Source organism: Cryptomeria japonica, chromosome 10 (assembly GCF_030272615.1).
Source record: "Cryptomeria japonica chromosome 10, Sugi_1.0, whole genome shotgun sequence".
Taxonomy (NCBI): Eukaryota; Viridiplantae; Streptophyta; class Pinopsida; order Cupressales; family Cupressaceae; genus Cryptomeria; species Cryptomeria japonica.
The window spans coordinates 189,018,953-189,038,700 of NC_081414.1; the positions used below are offsets into that span (position 1 = coordinate 189,018,953).

Consider the following 19,748-nt stretch of genomic DNA (forward strand, 5'->3'; position numbering starts at 1 on the left):
GGAATTCTCAGGTATGCTTGATGAGTTACCTTCTTATCATCATGTCGATTCTCATATTGTATAAATGCTCAAACATACGTTGGGGAATCTATTGTGAATATTGATAAAGATGCGTCTTTATCCCATGATGAAGAGCACATATGTATATCTCATCTACAAGACCATAGTACCCTCATAAAGGGAGAAACTATTGACGTTGCCATGGATGATAAGGCTCATGAGAAAGTTATAAAAGTTGGAAAGTGTTTATCCTTGGAGGAATCCAAGAAATATTTAGACCTCCTACATCAGTTTTCTAATATCTTCACTTGGTCATATGAGGAAATGCCAGGGATTGATGAATCAATTGTGGTTCACAATATTGTTTTAAGTCCCAATGCCAAGCTTGTAAAGAAAAAGATACAAAAAATGAATCCCAAGGTAGCCTTGCTAGTCAAGACAGAGATAGAAAAGCTTTTAAAAGTTGCTTTTATCCGTCCTATCGACTACTCTCCTTGAATTTCAAATATTGTTCCAGTTGGGAAGCCCAATGGTCGTATCCTAATTTATATGAGATTTGAATAAAGATTCACTAAAGGATGACTTTCCACTCTTGAATATTGATATGATCACAGATTTGACTGCAGGTTACACATTGCTTTCTTTCATGGATGGCTTCTCGGGTTATAACCAATCTGCATTAACCTAGAAGATCAGTACAAGACTCTTTCACAAGCCCTTGGGGTACCTTTTTCTATGTTGTTATGTCATTTGGGTTGAATAATGCGGGAGCAACCTATCAACGAGACATGACTCATATTTTATGATTTTATTCATAACATCTTAGAAGTGTATGTCAATAATATTTTAGCGAAGTCGATTATTTGCCAAGATCATGTCAAGAATCTTTGATCGATCTTTGAAAGACTTCGATTGTATAAAATGAGACTAAATCCTGTTAAGTGTGTTTTTGGTGTTGATGCTGGAAAACACTTAGGGTTTATTGTATCTCGTCGAGGAATCGAGATAGATACGAACAAAATCAATGCAATTGTTAAAATGCCTCCACCAAAGAACATCCCTCAACTTTGTAGTTTGCATGGGAAGATTCAAGCCATTCGAAGGTCTGTAGCACAATTGGATGGTCATACCCTTCCTTTTACACAACTATTGAAGAAAGACGTATATTTTAAGTGGAATGAGGAGTGTCAAAAAGCATTTGATTCGATTAAGAATTATTTGGTTAACTCTCCTATCTTAATGCCGACTATGTCTGATAGAATCTTCCTCTTATACATATTTTCTTCATCTCATGCTTAAGTGACTTTGTTGGCCTAGCATGATGACGATGGCCGAGAGAGGGTGTTCTATTACATCAGTCATGTCCTTGTTGAATATGAAACTCGATATTTTGCAATGGAAAAATAGTCTATAGCTCTTGTTTTCACAACACAAAACCTGGGATATTACATTCTTCATGCAAAAACACGAGTCGTTACTAAAAGTGATCTTCTTAAATATCTCTTTTAAAAATCCGACCTCTTAGGTAGGTTAGCTAAGTGGGTAATGTTGCTTTCTAAGTTTGATATGAAGTTCATGACTCATAAGTCAATCAAAGGGCAGACTATTGTAGATCAATTAGCCAACATCCCTTATGTCAAATCATTTCGTACTTTAGATCTCTTCCCTAATGAAGATTTGCTAACAATTAGTCAAGAGCCTATATGAGATATGTATTTTGATGGATCAAGATGTCAGACTGGTTTAGAAGCAGGTGTGGTATTAACCTCATCTGAAGGAAAGCCTATCCCTCTTTCTTTCCATTTAGAATTTCATTGCACTAATAACATCACTGAGTACGAAGCTCGGGTTGCTAGGTTGCATGCTACGATTGCAATGGAAGTGAAGCATATCCGCATTCATGGAGATTTTGAGCTTTTTGTAAATCAAGTCATGAGAGCATATCGTGTTAAGTAGTTGAAACTATCTCAGTATAAGGACCTAGTAATGACCATACTGAAATATTTCACCGCTTACACTATCGATAGCATATCTTGGAGAGAAAATCGTCATGCAGACGCTAGAAAGCACTACTTCCCTTATAGGCTTGAAATATGGTTAGAATGAGTGTCATTTCGGGGTACAAGTTCTCTGTTCTCCTGTTGTATCTGATCAACTCAAATTTGATAATTTTATGTCTGCTCATGTAGATTCGGAACAATCGTTTGCACATATTTATAACTATCTCAAAAATGGAAGTTTTCCTAATAACAATAGTAAAATTACACATGTTCGGATTAGGAATCTTGCTTCTGGATACATTCTCTTATCCAAAGTTTTTTATCGAAGATCATATAATGGCCTTCTTTTACGTTGTTTGACAAAAGATGAGATACCTCTTGCCCTTCAAGAAGCTCATTCAGGCTTTGGAGGTGGGCACTTTGGAGGTAAATCTTTGATTCATAAGTTAATCCACATGGGGTATTATTGGCAGACAATGGAACATGATTCCTTTGCCTAGTTTATCAAGAAGTGCCCTCAATGTCAACAACATAGTAACCTTATTCGAGCTCCTGCACAGGAGCGCCGAGCTCAAACTTCTCCTTGGTTGCTTCAAACTTAGGGGTTGGATATTATTGGTAAGATATATCCTCCTTCTAAAGGTCAAACCTTGATTATTACTGCTACATATTACTTCACGAAGTGGGTTTAGGCTACACCACTAATGTCCACCACTGTTGATTTAATTTGTAGATTTCTCTTGGATAATATCATTTCCCACTTTGGTTTACCTGCTACCCTCGTCTCTGATAATGGAATGCCATTTAAGAACAAGGAGGTGAAGCAACTTTTAGAAAAATTTCACATTCAACATTGCTTCTCTACACCTTATTACCCTTAGCCTAATAGTTAGGTGGAAGCATCCAACAAAACTATTGAGCGGATCTTACATAAAACTATATGGTAAAGATTGGCATCACTCAATTGATATATGCAGTATAGTCCTATAGCACAAGTGTGTGTATGGCTACAAGAATGATGCCTTATATATCCTTGTATATGGCGTTGATGCAATCATGCCTCTAGAGTTGGTAATTCCTTCATTGCGGATTTCCCTAAATGGAATCAATGATGATGACTCTTATCGTACCTTTCGTCTCAATTAGCTCGAGTTGTTAGATGAGTGCCGCTTAAAATCCCTTCAACATCTCCAAGCTTATCAAAAATCCTTATCTAAACAATATAACAAAAGTGTTCTTCCTCAAGCTTTCAAAGTAGGTGACCTGGTTCTTTATGAGAATCAAAAAGATGTTAATACGCCACATGACCAAAAAGGGAAATTTAGCCCAAATTGGTTAGGTCCATACATAGTCACCTCTATCTATGGCTCTTGTGATTATGGTTCGTCTCATATGGATGAATTGACTCTCAGAGAGCCTGTGAATGCTTTACACCTACATCGATATTATGCGTATAACTATATGTGTCATAAGAATAACACTTTGCCCTCTAAGGTTGTTGCATCATGATATTTCTTCATTAACACAAAATCCAGATATCTTTGTATTATGGAGTGACTATGCATATGTGTGTGTGTGTGTGTGTGCGTATATGTGTCTCATACATGTACTATATCTCAAAAGCATGTGAACAATGATCATCATAGAATTTAATTATGCATGTGTGTAAAATATGAAATTAAATAATGATACATATCTAATCTAACATTATATCATATGAGCATACATAATGACCATAAAACAATAATACATCCATCCATGATAACATAAGATAGGGTCGTATATGTGTGTGTGTGTGAGAGAGAGTGTGTGAATGTATAGTCTCGATGTACATGTATCATATCAATACAAAAACACATGATGCCACCATATATGTCTATGAAACTAAATTAGTACATCTATATACATCAAAATAATATTGTACATCTCTGTCAAAAATGGATGAATCTATACAATGTCAAAACTATGCCTCGGACCCTCTGGAGCACGAGTCCTTGAGCCTGCTGGTGCGAGAGGATCTTATTCGTGGCGTGGAGGTTGTTGTATTCATATAGACTATGAACTCGCAATTGTGCTTCTCTGCGAGCTGAGTCTTCTTTACTCTCCCCGTACCTCTGCAATGGTCTCTCTTTGCATCATAAGCTCCTCCCGTAGGGTAGCTTCCCTCTATGGTGTTGCCTCAAGATCTAACATCAGCTTAAGCACTCTAGGATGATAAAGATGACCAGCTGCGTCGTGCTTTTTTGCCGCAACATGTCGATGAAGTCCATCGACCTAGCTCTGTGTAGCTTTACGTGTCCTCTTGGCACTCTTATCTCGCTTCACCGCCTGATCTGTCTCTCCCATGACGGTTCACAACTCCAACAAAGTCTAGTCTCTGTGTCCCGTCACCGTGGCCAACTGTGCTTCTCCCTACACCAGCTCCACTCGACCCTCCTCCTATGTTGTCCTAAGTTGTGCTACAGGATCCAACAGGTGCGCATGTCTCCCTACTGACTAGAGGGGTCAATATGCATCCAGGACTGGACCCTAGATCTGGACAAATGTGACAATGTCTAATAATGCCTAGTGGATAAAAATCAGCCACTTAGTGACACCCTATGCAATCACAAACAATATATCAATATAAATACCTCTATCATATCATGCATACATCTAATATATCAAATCACATGTAAAGAAAACTATATCGTACCAACTGAAATCACAATGCATACCAAGATCGCCCCTCTACTAGCCTGGATCTTGTGGTGGCACCCTACTCGAGGATGCCCCTGCGGTTGTTACTGCAGCTGGTGGTGGTGGTGCAATGAGCGATGGTGGCAGCCTGCTGGGCAGTGAAGCTCGTGCGGCTCTCACTGGGCTCTGACTCGCTACCCACTACCTCTGGGTTGGTCTCTCACCCTCATCTCCTGAGGATGAACCCTCGTCAGTGTCTCCTCCTAGAGGTCTAAAATTTCCTCCCTTTGTATTAGTTGGGAAAATGGGAGAGGGCCCTGCGATGCTCCAACACTCAGCGAAGTCCCGTGTCACCCCGACATCATCTATGTCTAGCTAAGGTGGGATGTCATCATCATTTTCTGCCCTCTGGACTATCTCACACATCACCGAGGGTCGGGCAGGGTAAGTCTTGTCGTCGTAGCTCACTCCTTGTTGTCGAACATAGGTGGGTGCAGCAGAGGGAATGGTCTGGACTTCTCCATACTGGCACATGCACTGCCACTAATAATAGGGGATGACTATGTGTTCATGTCACCTAAGAAAAAATCTATCTCACTACATCCATGGCAGCTGTGTTCGGTCTGTCGCTTAGGCCACTATCTCTCGGAAAGGCTACCAAATGACATCTCCAATCCCAAGTTGGTCGGTAGTGATCCGCTAATAGGTCAGATCACCATTCCTCCACTCAACCTGTCAAAGTGGGTACATGTGCGCTCGTGGAATATTTACTAGCATCAGACAAGGGAATCCCACAGGCCTTGTGCACGTGATTTACTCAAACATCTGCACTTGCAGTAGGGTGCACACTGTCAAACACTAAAACTCATGATGGACGTAGCGGGAGAGCTTGTAGTAAACATGTGTGAGCATGCTCCATCCCTATGCGAAGATAGTCCCCTCCTCCCCCACCTTTAAATCAATGGCACGAAGCCCACTTCTAGCTCTGAACCCTGCCCATCAACAAGCACCCATAGTGCTACGGTGACGATTAGGATGCAAGAGATTAGTGGTATCGACTTCCGTCCCTGGCCAAGGGCTCGAAGGTAGATATGGCCAGTCGTATTGATCTCTCGACGTAGTCCCCACTCCTACAGCGATCATAGCTCCCACGTTGAAGAGATGGCTGATGTCACTTGTTCGCCATGGATGGGCAGTCTCAAGATGCAGCAGACATCTATCAAAGTCAACATCATCTCCCCTATTGGTAGGTGAAATGACATAGTGTCTGCATCCCACCTCTCTATCAAAGCTCACAACATCGGAGTAGAACTCTAGCATGTGATATACCCACCAGAGTCCCACTCTCTGGAGTCCTGATGATCTGTTACAGACAACTCCTCTGCTCTCTCTCATAGTATGCTGAGTAGATGTTCAGATGTGTGCTCCCAGACCTCTGGCAGGGTTTGCATGAAAACAAAATTCTCATAAGTCCTTTGCATTCAATTTTTTCTAAGATGTTGGCACATCCTACAGACGCCAACACATCCGGTGGATGCCAGCGTGTCAACTGGACTACAATGCATGTCCAAGACGCACGCGCAGGTCTAAGACCCTAGCGCATCCAACAAACGTGAGTATTGCGCCAAAAAATAAAATCACCAATACATGCACAAAGTGAACTACACAAGCATGATTCGAGACTCACCTTATCTGTTTGCTCGCCCTGCTCCACTATGGTGCAAAGATCTTCAATCCTACTTGCTCGGTGCTCTCATCTGTGTGGTATTTTTCGTTGAGGCTCTATACAAATCTCAAAGAAAACGCTCATTGCGAATAATGCTAATGACCCTTTTAGGGGCCCACCCCTCAAGTATATAGTTGAATTGTCCCCACCCCTTTTCAGGCCCATTTGGCTTGTCCTTCTTCTTGTTTTACGCACCTCTATGTGGGTAAAATGTGAGGGGGCATATAGTCTCGTTCATCAGATTTTTCACTTTCCGTCTATGCTAACGCTTCTTAAGCATTCTTCTCGCCACAATAGCTTCCTCTATTTTTCGTGCTTACGAACTTTTAATCTTTGTAGTACTCTAATTTTCATATGAAATGTTGTGGCTTTTCACAGAGACTTTGTGGCATTACTCATGACTGCCTACTCGACCTCTACAACCTCTATAGTATCCGTTTTGGTTAGGTATTTATTACATTTAATGCACTGCATGGGTTTAATGAATTCATCTTTCTAGACTACTTTAGTGCCCCTGATCCCTTGAGTTAATCAATCAACTAAAGTGGGGGCAAAATGTAGTGTTCTAAATTATGCCTAGTGCATTTATGACATTTAAGCATTGTGCCTGGTGCATTTATGACAAGGTTCATGATAAAAATCTTACTACTTTGACATCATGAGCTCAAAAGAAAAGTGGCCCCAATCACCCCTAAACCTCATTTGGGACCATCATGGCTTGGATGATAGCATGTCCTTTCGCTTAAATTTGTCTGTAATGGCTCTTGTCACCTATTTGCTACATTAAAAGCCCATTCCCTTGTTCATTTGGTTCTCGGGACGCTCTAGACTCCCTACCCTCTTTAGACATTCTTGAAAAGAAAGCTCTCAAAAAGATCATTTGCTCATTCTCTTGGCTCTCAAGCTTTTTGGCTCTCATCGCGAATGCTCGACAACTATGTCACAACACCAATACCATCTTGAGCTTCATCACACTCTTATCGCAAGAGAGGGGTTTGACTAGAACACTTTTTCTTCTCTCTTATCTTTTATCTTGCAACATTGTGTATCTTACATTGTTGTATTTCTAAATGTATCTATTGTCGAGGTGCATTTAGCTTATCATTTATTGTTTTATCTTGTATCTATTGTAATAGAGTTTTCCTCCATTAAGAGGGGTTTGTTTCTATTGAATTTATCAATTATCTTGCATTTTGATGTATTAGGGGTTTTCCTCCATTAAGCGGGGTTAGTTTCTATTACATTTACCTTTTATTAAATCTATCTATCTGGTTGTCCATGGTAGTAGAAAAACCAAAATTGGGGTTTGACTGAGGAAAACCCCTATACAGCCCCAACATTTTCCCTCATCTCTATGTGCGTAGGTGTTCAATAGGTTTTGCATGATTAAGGGTAAATCCTAGTACGTTCTGGACGTGTTTTAAGGTCTCTATTTGTACAGACGACAATGAGGCGCGCAGACGTCCCTGTGACACTCTGGCGTCCCAAACCCGAGACTAAATAAGTTCTCTGGTATAATTTATTTCTACTTTTCTACTTTCTCAACAATTGGAATTTTATTAGTCTGTTATCTGTATTTTTACATTTCATATCTTTGGAAGCTTAGTTTAGTTTTTACTTTATTGTAATATCTTCATCCCCTGGCTCACCTTTAGCGCCAGTTTAAGTGAAGTAGCAGCGGATAGTTTGTTCTCTAAGATTCGTCGTCTTAAAGATAAAAAATTCCCTTCTCTACAACTTATAAAATCAAACTAGAGGGCATTCTATGAGATGATATATGGAAAATAAAGAAAAAAAACACTCACTTATCAAGGGAAAAAAACATTTGAACAAATGAAAACAAATCTTATAATTGTAAAGTTCATAAAGAACGAATGCAATATTAATTATTGATCAAATAGATTAATCCAAAAGACCAAAATAATTAACATGTTAAACCTACAAATTATGATCTATAAAGATTTCTCAAGATTTGTGATGATCTATGCTGTAAATCTTAGTACGAGGTTAGGGTTTTGTAATCGACTAAGTTGGAAACTCTAGTTAGGGTAAGTCTGTGATGATTTACTGTGTCAGTGATCAAAAGAAGAGTGTGTGGCTGAACACGTGTGTGTGTCTGCAAGAGAGAAGAAAATTGGAATAGAAAAGGATATGTACAAGCAAGCAGAGAGTGTTATTTTTAGATCATACATATGTTGTTCGCTAACAGTTACAACAGACTCAAAATCCCTTAACCAAGTAGGTCCTGACAGACCTGATTGTATAAATCCCTTCACCGGGTGACTCATTAGCTTGGGTTCTAAATTGTTTCACAAGGTTACTCCTAACAGAGTAAAGCTCCTAATGGGGCTAAGGTAAATTCATTAACTGGGGAACTCCTAACAGGGTTTGCTCATAACCGGGCATAATTGTAAGCTCCTAGTCGGGCTAGGCTCCTAATAGAGTGCATTCCGAAAGAGTGTAAAAAACAAAAATATTAATTAAAAATATGTTAATGCTCCATGAAATTTTAATAAAATGGTGATTGCTAGAGCATAATACTAATTTGAGGATAAAATTTCTTTTAAACAACATTCTAAGAATCTAAATTATAGGGTTTATCCTTATAAATAAATTAAACAACTAAATGTATAACTAAAAAGTTATATGATAAAAGGTTCTGACATATTCACAAATCACTTAGATTTCTTTTAATATAGGTAATCATAAAGAATTTCACACATTGTCAATTTGCAAAATATATAATATGTGCTAGTGGTGAGATTGCACAAGGTATATCAATGGGTTGAATATCCATGTCAGACAATAAATAAATAACGGTAGGGAGAGATACTATAACATCTAGGTTGTTAATATGCTTGTTTACATAGTTATTATTGTGAATTTTATTATCTATTAAATAATATTTTGTTGTTTTTTTATCAATATTAATTTTATCTTTTATGTATATCTTTATGTCATTTAGTTTTCATAACTATTTCTTATTTATATATATAATGATTGGTTTTCTAAATCTTTATTCTTTAACATGGTATAAAAAAAGTAAGGAAATGCTAATTATTTTTAAGAGTGACATTTAAGTGAATTTGGATGACAAATATTTCTTTCTAATATGCTCGAGAGATTCTCTCTATTGGTCTCTCTCTTACAAAAATATTTTATTAAAAAATCATTTTTATTTAAAATATCACCACTCCATAGTGATAATCAAAATCGATATATAAAATAGAGAAAATTATCGTTACAATTTGTAGACTTTTGTAGTGATATTTCAATTATGATAGTGCTAACAAGATTCAATTATGTATTTTTGTATTCAAAATTGTTGACCTATGTTTCATGAGTGTTGTTTCACACCGACCCATCTCTCATGAGAAGGAATGACTCTAAGCACTCATTGCATCTAGGTGATGATTAGAGGGCTTTCACACGAAGCATCGAGCCTTCTAAGAGGTCAACCATTCCAATACTACTCCAACTTGAGCACACCCAAGCATGAAGTTACCCCCAAGATTAAGCTCACTTAGCAGTCTCCATGGTTAGGCATGCCTAAGTTGTAGTATTGAGACAATGACCTCCCAAGAAAGTCTAATGCTTCACCCATGCAAACATCACCTATATGTAATGAGTAATTAATAAATATTAATTTCCATGAGATATGGCTTCATGTGAACCACTACTCATGAATCATGGGTCAATGAGTTTGAATCAAAAACTACATAGTTGGATCATAATAGCAATATCATACTTTGACACACTATAGAAAATGCCTCCAACTTATTAATATCTTAATATTAAATTTCTGATGAAAGAGGACAAAACAAAAATACGATAGACATAAAGATCTCAAAAGGTCTTCAAAATAATAATATATTGAATCAAACATCAATATATTTGTGATCAAAGCTTGATATGGATTGAAAACGTTTTATAAAATAACAAATAAATTGCAATTACTTTATTATTGTTAACAAGAACTCTATGAAATGCTTCTTATTTACTTGGATTGGGAGACTAGTTTCATCTTTAGAACTTGAAATCAAAGTTGCATACTCTCAATATGGATATTGATTTAATAAAATCGTAGATGTAATGCCCTGCTAAGAAACCCTAAAGGAATCAACTAACAACCACGAAAAGGAGTGAAAATATATATTTTCTAAAACATTTAATGAACATTCCACAATATTAATAGGATAAGATCCCCCCTATAATGCACAAGCGGAAGACTACTACAACTTCTCCCCTAAGGTTTCTCGACGTGGTAACTTAATCTAACCGTACATTATTTAAGGAATCAATTCAATCACAACACATTATTACAACATACAATGAGATGACCATGAACATATTTAAATTACATAAGATCAATGTTTCCTTAAACTGATATAAAATTTTACCACCTAAGTATCATCACATATACATCAAGTTTACATCATAGTTACATCATGATTACATCATTTGCCTTGCAGGCATGTATATACATTTACATATGATACACATAAGTACATCATGATAGATACATTAAAATCATCATTTGACTCATTGAGATGACCAAATTCAAGAGAGTATTTTGGAACAAGAATGAAGTCATTCCACGCAAAGACAGGAACAAAATCCCTGATGGAAGAAGGCAACTACCACCCAGCCATGTGGAATCTGAAGGATCACCCCTCGTGCTAGGAAATAGACATAAGGCCCTCAAGAAAACAAATAAAGCAAATGCAACACATGGTCTAAACAAACTTCCACTGGGTAAAAACACAACAAGATACACCTAGATAAAACTCCAAACAAGAATACTCCAGAGGCTTCAAAGACTTGACATGACACTAGTGCTTACAAGGGGAGAGTGTCATCTCATATCTTGATATGGGTTATCCTGATAGGTCTCCATAGGTCCTGACCCCCATCCTGGGTTATACTGGCAACCTCTCCCGATCCCTGTCCCCCATTCAAGTCTCATGCGAAACCAACATACCTTTCAAGAGGACAAGGTAGTTGATCATGTCATTACATGCCTTCGCACCTCATCTTGAGCCTAAACGAGCACTTTAGCCATGAGTGGGGCACACTTAATCTTGTTTAATGTGTTAAACTACCCAACCCCCTAATTCATTAATTAGGTTATCACTTATTAATCTCTACTTCCAATGGGTTATCCCGACAGCCACTTTGGGCCTCAGCCCCCACTTGTAAGTCACTCCCCCTTATGACACAAAGCCTACCCAAAACCAACCATCATCAATAAAATCATCATAAAATAATCTCATAAGTTTCATAAAAAGATTAGAAGCACCATAGATCATATAATGAGTTCCAACCAAATCTGGAATTACATCACATCTCAACCCCATACACATCAAATACCTTAGCTTCCAGTAAGAGCACATCATGACTCAAGCCCAAAAAGGAAAATAATGTTACAATACCAAGAAACTTATAAGCCACTATAGCCATTTGTAAGTAAAGCCCACACAAAAATAAGAGCATCAAAATATTGACAATAGACATAAAGCTCAAAGACCAACCTCCGGATCCTCAAAGACATACGAGCCAAAACAACATAAAAGTCACAAAACCTGGACACCCATTGGTTTAGATTATAAAAAAATTAATGGTCAAGGGCTTGGTTTAAATAAACATCAAAACAATACCCAAGTCAAAAATATTGACATCAAGGCATAAAGTAACTTTGGCCAATTAACATCTCAGAGAACTTCAATACAAAAAACACCATTACACTTATCCACACTCAATCCCCATTTAAATACATTAACCCATTATATCCCCGAAACAGATAATTTGACATAATACACAATTTCCCTTGAACAAGAAAAATTCTAACTTGATAATTAACAAAAGATTTAATAAACAAATTCATCTTATAATTCACCAATTTATATATACACAACATATAAACACACACACACACACACACACACACACACACACACACACACACACACACACACACACACACACACACACACACACACACACTTGTTTATACATATACATATATAAACATAAATAAAAAATTATACAAATAATAAAAAAATAAATTAAAAGGTAGACTGCGCAAATTAAAGTCTGCATTAATACAGACTATGGGGGGCGCTCCCCACAACTGTGGGAAGCTCCCCAAAGCAGTGGGTTGAGCCACCCACAACGTGGGTTTGACTCCCCATGATTGGTTGAGCCGCCCATGCTTGTGGGTACACCTCCCCACTAAAATAATTAATTAATTTTTTTTAATTATTTTTATAATATATTTTTTTTATAAATTTTTTTAAGAACACTAAAATATGAGTTTTAAATTTAAAACCCACATACATTTAATATTTTTTTAAAAAATGGTAGCAAATTTTTTTGATAAACAAACCAAGAATTCAAAATTAATAAATTTTAAAATTAAACCCGATAGACTAATAATCTTGAAACATTGGAATACCAAAACAACCCGACAACATCAAAATTATAAAATTGAAAACCCCCATTTACAAGAAGGAAGAAAAAAAAAAAATTATATAGAAGAAACCAATTTCGAGGAAAACCTCATATTAAAAAAAAATATATAGAAGAAACCGATTTCCAGGAAAACCTCATTTTTAAAAAAAAAACATACAAATGTAAATTCCAGAAAACCCAATCAACACCAAGATTATAAAAATAGAAAACCTCAGCCATAGATTTATTCTTGCTAACATGATTATTATTTTCCCGATACCATTCAAACTATTCACAAAACCCCTGCCATAGATTTATGCTTGCTAACATGATTATTATTTTCCCGATACCATTCAAACTATTCACACAAAAGGGATTTTAACCCTACCTTGGATCACAATCCTATCCTCAAGCCTCTGGTTTAGGCAACACACATACCACCAAAAAGCAAAACCCTCTCTGCAAATTTCCAATCTTTTGATCCTAGAATCGTTTCCCTCCCCCCCCCCCCTCAAAAAAAAAAAACAACAACCACCTCATCTTTAGGAATGGAAATTTCCCCAAACACAACACACACACACAAAAGGTCCAACAAGAAATTTAAAAATTCTAATGAATTTAATAAACAATTAAATTTATTCAACCATTAAAATACAACTCCATTAATCAATAAAATAAAGCTTTTATTTAATTAATTAATCTAAAACCTTAATGCTACTTTATTAATTAATTAACAAAGTATTATTATTACATAAATACCTTCACACACACACACACACACACACACACACACACACACACACACACACACACACACACACATATTCATCCATTCTTTATTACTCATAAGTAACAATAATTAATTAAATTAATCTCAATTACAATCAAAGCTTAAGAATAATTTAATAATTAAATTTCAACACATAAAACGTTAAACCCAACTTAACAAGTAAATAGACACATACCACATACCAAAGACATCGGAAATTTGCCTAAGTGGCGTTTCGATTATGTTGACATAAGACAACAAACAATGATGGGCCTTATGACTATGTCCCACAATGATGGGCCTAAAATCGAGCAAGGCTAAGGGTAACAATGATGGGCCTTATGACTATCTCCCACAACTTCCATTGGGATAATATAGGCACGCTTAGACCTGTGAAACAAGGTGGAGTCGATGCCTTGTACCTGCAACCCTGCATCACCGAGAAACACATACATACAAATATCTAACGATTATAGGCACGCCAGTGAAGAGAAATCGTGACATCACGTGTCTCTCCGAAGTGAGTGATGGAAGATCATCCCCTCGCACACCAAATAGAATCAAACACATAATCATAAAATCTAACACAAGATATATCTCATAAGTTAAGTAATAATGTTAATAAATGGGTTAGTACACATATATATCTTCATATTCCAAGATAGTAAATCACACCTACTAAACAACATGTAATCATGAATGAATCGAAATAAAACCCTAACATCAAGATCAGGTCCTAAATATATCATCATCCACATTAGGAGCATAATGTATTAAATAGCATCATAAAATATCTAAATCAAGAGGAATTCAATCATGAACAAGGAAGTCAAAAACGCACATGAGATACATAAGCATCTAACATAACTATCATAAGAATGATCCCTGGAGGGTATTACAATAGATCTCTTAGAGAGATGAAATATTACAACCCAATATATTAAAGGGTTCGACTTCATATGTAAAAGGGTGTAACTAAAATAAATGGAAGATGTGATTTGGATATGAAAAGGCAAGTCACCGACTACATTTTGTTGGATTGATAGAGACAACTACAGAAATCTCATACATATGACATTCAAAGGAGAAATATTTCATTATGCAGTCCTTTGAGTCCTTTGTCAACTCAATATATCTTTGGAAATCGTAACAACTTTTTCAATTACTCTCCAATGTGTACACTAAGATTTTAGAATAGCAATTGCTTAGTTTACCAATTTTTACTCAAGTTTGAGTCTCAAAACTATGCTTGATACACAACATCAATTACAAAATTAACAACCATCATAATTTACAATTCATCATCAAATTTGATAATTTCTTATCTTAGGTTAAAAATGGTCTCTAGTAATGAAATATTCAAATAAGAGCAAAATGATCTACTATCAGATGTGTGAAGATAGCCTCAAGGTGGAAAATAATGTTCAAAATCACTACAAAAATAGACAACAAAAAAAAAATGTTTTATAGCCATGTAATTCATATTTTACTAAAATTTTACAAGTTGTGCAAGGTCACTTATCTATGTTGTAATGCCACCATTTTCTATTTTTTGTAAATAAAATAACCATAGTCATTTCCTTCACCTAAAGGCTTGACGTAAGATGATCTTCTAGCCTTATTTATTAGCAAAAAATCATAAAGAGAACATATGATTTGAGATAAACATGTAGTTAGAAACAAACCTAATCAATTCTACTCAAACATGCCTCTAATTTTTTGATAACATCATCTTTTTATAAAAGATCATAAAAAATGGAACCATACTTATGTTATATGAAAGGATAAAAAAAATATCATACTTTCTAACATTCCTATTTGACATAGAAAACTGTTGCAATGGATAAGGGTGCCTCTAATTAATAATGCTACAATATCCCTATAGAGTGAGCCATCATCACTGTTCATTGTCAATCCCTATTTCATTCCTTTCTTTCGTATCACAAATTATCAAAGACATGAATTTCTTATACCATGAGAATATAAACATAGACCTTTTATCTATGATAGAATTTTGAATCTCCACAAAAGCTTTCACAATTAATTTGTGTGTTCTAACATTAATATATCATTACAAAATTTTAGATCACAACTACAAATGTGTACCATACAATCAACTTCTCATAAAAAACATCTATTAATAACCTTACAAAATATATTCTTTCTGATATTTAATTTCTTAAAACACCTAACTATTATAATTATAACGAAGACAACTCTTTCTTTTTATAAAAACATCCAAAAACAATACATTTTATTCATATAGCAAGGATGTTTAGATGGCAAGTTGGCTAAGAATTAATATACTAGGTAGTATGAGTCTCTTTGTTTCTAAATAATGATCAAGCCAAAATCATATATTTCTACAAGTTAAATTTGTTACAATATCACAACCCCAATAGTCATTTTCTTTTCACACGTTTCAGCATCACCAATACTCTCTGCAGGAACATTGTTCCTTCTTAAAATGATGGAAACGATTTGCATCTCTCATAAAAATTTCTCTTGAAATAATCTTGGAGATAAATTTTGTCGCAGTATAGCAATCAGCATATATATGAAAGTTCTTAACAATTCTAATAGTTATTCTAAAGGACGTGTTTAGCAAACCAAATGTAATTATCAGCTTTTGACTATGATAGAAAAAAATAATTCTTTTTCTTCCTCTTCCACATCATTAAGTAAATGTCTTGAATCTGAAAAACACCCTGCTGCCTCATCTCGCAGGCCAATTTCTCGAACATTGCATAGGTCTCCTATGCTATGAATGCGATGTGTCTCCTACATAAAAAGCATGTACCATTTTTTGAACTTCAATCCAACTACACCCAGGGATTTTTTTAATTCCTCTATCTTTCATCAATCTCCTTACCATTTTAGCCTCACCCCACATGCCTGCTTCTGCATAGATATTTGAGAGAAGAACATAACTAGCAGCATTTTGAGGATCCAAATCAAAAAGAAGCATCGCTGTAAATACACCTAAGCTTATATTCATATGTGATCTACAGGCACCAAGAAAACAGATCCACACAATCACCACAGGTTTAAATGGCATCTTAATAATAAAATTTAGGGTGTCCTCAAGATAGCCAGCACGAACAAGAAGGTCAACCATGCACACAAAATGATCACTTATAGGTGTAATGCAATAAGATTTACTCATGTGATTGAAGTATGTACAGCCCTCATGCACTAAACCTGCATGGCTACACGCAAATAGGACACAAGCAAAGCTTACACTGTCCGGATATGTTCCAGAGTGCTTCATTAATTCAAAGATTTTGAGAGCATCATTGCAAAATCCATTTTGGGCATATCCTGCGATCATGGCATTCCATGAGACCACATTTCTTTGAGGCATTTTATCAAAAAGTTCGCGTGCTTTTTCTATGTTTCCACATTTTGCATACATATCTACGAGAGCATTTCCAATTACAACATCTGGCAAAAGTCCTCCTTCCACTATGCTTTGATGGATGTCCATACCCTGTTCGAGAGCTCCCATTTTTGCACAGGCTGGAAGGATGCTGGCAAAAGTAGTGGAATTTGGCTTTAAACTCGCCAAATGCATTTGCTTAAAAGTTTCTAGAGCCTTTTCAACAAACCCATTTTGTGAATAACCTGCAATCATTGCAGTCCAAGAGAACACATCTCTTTGAGGCATTCTGTCAAACAGTTCACGCGCCTTATCTATACTTCCACACTTTGCATACATATCTACAAGAGCAGTTTCAACTACAATATCTGAAAAAATTCCTTTATCCTTTATGGTTTGATAGATGTCCATACCCTGTTCCAAAGATCCCATTTTGGCATAGGCAGAGAGGATGCTGGCTAAGGTTGTGGAGTCTGGGTTTACACCTGCCAATTCCATTTGTTTGAAAGTTTCTAAAGCCTTTTCAACAAATCCATTTTGTGCATATCCTGCAATCATTGCATTCCATGAGATGATATCTCTTTGCGGCATTCTGTCAAACAGTTTACGTGCCTTGTCGATGCTTCTACATTTTGCATACATGTTTACCAATGCATTTCCAACTGTAGTATCTGACAAAAAAAACCCTTCAATTATTTTTTGATGGATGTCAATACCTTGTCCTAAAGCTTCCATTTTGGCACAGGCAGGGAGGATGCTGGCAAAGGTTGTGGAATTTGGCCTTACACCTGCCAACTGCATTTGCTTGAATGTATCTAAAGCGTTTTCACCAAATCCGTTTTGAGCGTATCCTGAAATCATTGCGGTCCATGAGAACACATTTCGTTCAGGCATTCTGTCAAACAATTCGCGTGCCTTGTTTACGCTTCCACATTTGGCATACATGTCTACCAAGGCAGTTGCAATTACAACATCTAACAAAATTCCTCTATCCTTTATGCTTTGATGGATGTCCATACCCTGTTGCAAAGCTCCCGTTTTGGCACAGGCTGGGAGTACGCTGGCAAATGTAGTGAAGTCTGGCTTTACACCTGCCAATTCCAATTGCTTGAAGGTTTCTAAAGCCTTTTCAGCAAATCCGTTTTGTGCATATCCTGCAATCATTGCATTCCATGAGATGACATCTCTTTGAGTCATTCTGTCAAAACATTCACGGGCCTTGTCTATCCTTCCACATTTTGCATACATGTCTACCAGAGCATTTCCAACTATAATATCTGACAAAAATCCCCCTTCAATTATGCTTTGATGGATGTCCACGCCCAATTCCAAAGATCCGATTTTCGCACAAGCAGGGAGGATGCTGGCAAAGGTTGTGGAGTTTGGCTTTAAACCTGCCAATTGCATTTGCTTGAAAGTTTCTAAAGCCTTTTCAACAAATCCATTTTGTACATAACCTCCTATCATTGCAGTCCACGAGAAAACATTTCTTTGAGGCATTTTGTCAAACACTTCACTCGCCTTCACTATATTTCCACATTTTGCATACATGTCTACCAGAGCAGTTGCAACAACAACATCTGAAAAAATTCCAGCATTCTTTATGCTTTGGTGGATGTCCATGCCCTGTTCCAAAGCTCCCATTTTGGCACATGCTGGGAGTACGCTGGCAAATGTAAACTGATCAGGTTTGAGACCTGTTTGTTGCATATGATGAAACAGTTTGACTGCCTCGCGAGGACACCCATGTCTTCTGTACGCTGTAATAATCGTATTCCATGAGATCCGGTCTCGTTTCTTCATGTGGTCGAACACTTGACGGGCATCTACCAAACTTCCGCACTTGACATACATGCAAATAAGGTTATCATCAAAATTTCTGCCTGTAGCGAAGGCAAATCGCCTGTAACCGATGCAAGGGACGACTTTTTTCCCTCGTAAAAGCGCATTGTGTGTAGTAAGCAAAATGTGCAGTGACTCTCTACATAATGTTGTGGATGGCAATTGCATTTTATGATTGCAATTGGAGCATGGAAAATGTGCAGTCTTATTCAGTCCACATCCTCTACAATGACATGGCTTGTGAATGAAAACCTTTGAAGGTAATCTGCCAGCTCGCAAAACCATAACTCAACATTATTATAAAATTTAGTCTGTATGTTTCCCTCATTTCATCATACTTAAAACAGAATGTTATGAAACTAAACGAACAGTTTCCCACAATAAAGTTCACCATGGCAGGAGAAGAAATCTGCTCTGTGATACAACTGGCCGAGCTAATGAAGAAAAATCTCTCCATGCCAATTAAAAAATGCAGAGTTGCGCTATCTAAAGAGAACGTAATACATTATTATTATTATTAGAGATATCGTTCCTAAGCAATCTCAAATACTCTTTGATCTGCGTGTTCTGCTTTGATATCCGCTGTAATACACATAAAGAATAGATTTTAAGTCTATATGACCAAATGAATGAATGCTCCTAATAACGTCTACGAGGTCTAAAATGTTCAAGATGTTTACATTTAGATGTTCAAGGTGTTTACATTTAGCATGTCAATGTAGTGGATCCGGATAACATTGTAAGTTGGGCATTCTATAATATAGTGTCATTATGTCTCCACAACCCCTTGGGTGCAGTATCTACATTTTCTATCTACCCACTCCTCTTTAAGTATCATCCATCTTCCGGTTTCGCACCTAAGTTGATGTGAACTAGTTTTGATTTGAGCAATTAACATTTTTG

The 19,748-nt window shown here is 36.6% G+C and overlaps 1 protein-coding gene across 1 annotated transcript; it reads right to left on the reverse strand.

Annotated features, from left to right (window-relative positions):
• Nucleotides 1-15,954: 15,954 nt before the first annotated feature.
• Nucleotides 15,955-19,467, reverse strand: LOC131079154 (pentatricopeptide repeat-containing protein At5g39350). The gene is made up of 2 exons (XM_058017055.2): nucleotides 17,720-19,467; nucleotides 15,955-17,551 (listed from the first exon to the last, which is right to left on the reverse strand). Exons 1-2 carry the CDS (start codon nucleotides 19,128-19,130, stop codon nucleotides 16,386-16,388), a joined length of 2,577 nt encoding a protein of 858 aa, XP_057873038.2. The 5' UTR covers nucleotides 19,131-19,467; the 3' UTR covers nucleotides 15,955-16,385.
• Nucleotides 19,468-19,748: the final 281 nt, after the last annotated feature.

Coding starts and splice junctions, on each gene's coding strand:
- LOC131079154 (XM_058017055.2), bottom strand. CDS start 19,130: ATGGTTTTGCGAGCTGGCAGATTACCTTCAAAGGTTTTCATTCACAAG. Junction 17,552..17,719: donor AATGGAAGCTTTAGGACAAG/GTATTGACATCC, acceptor CAATGATTGCAG/GATATGCACAAAATGGATTT.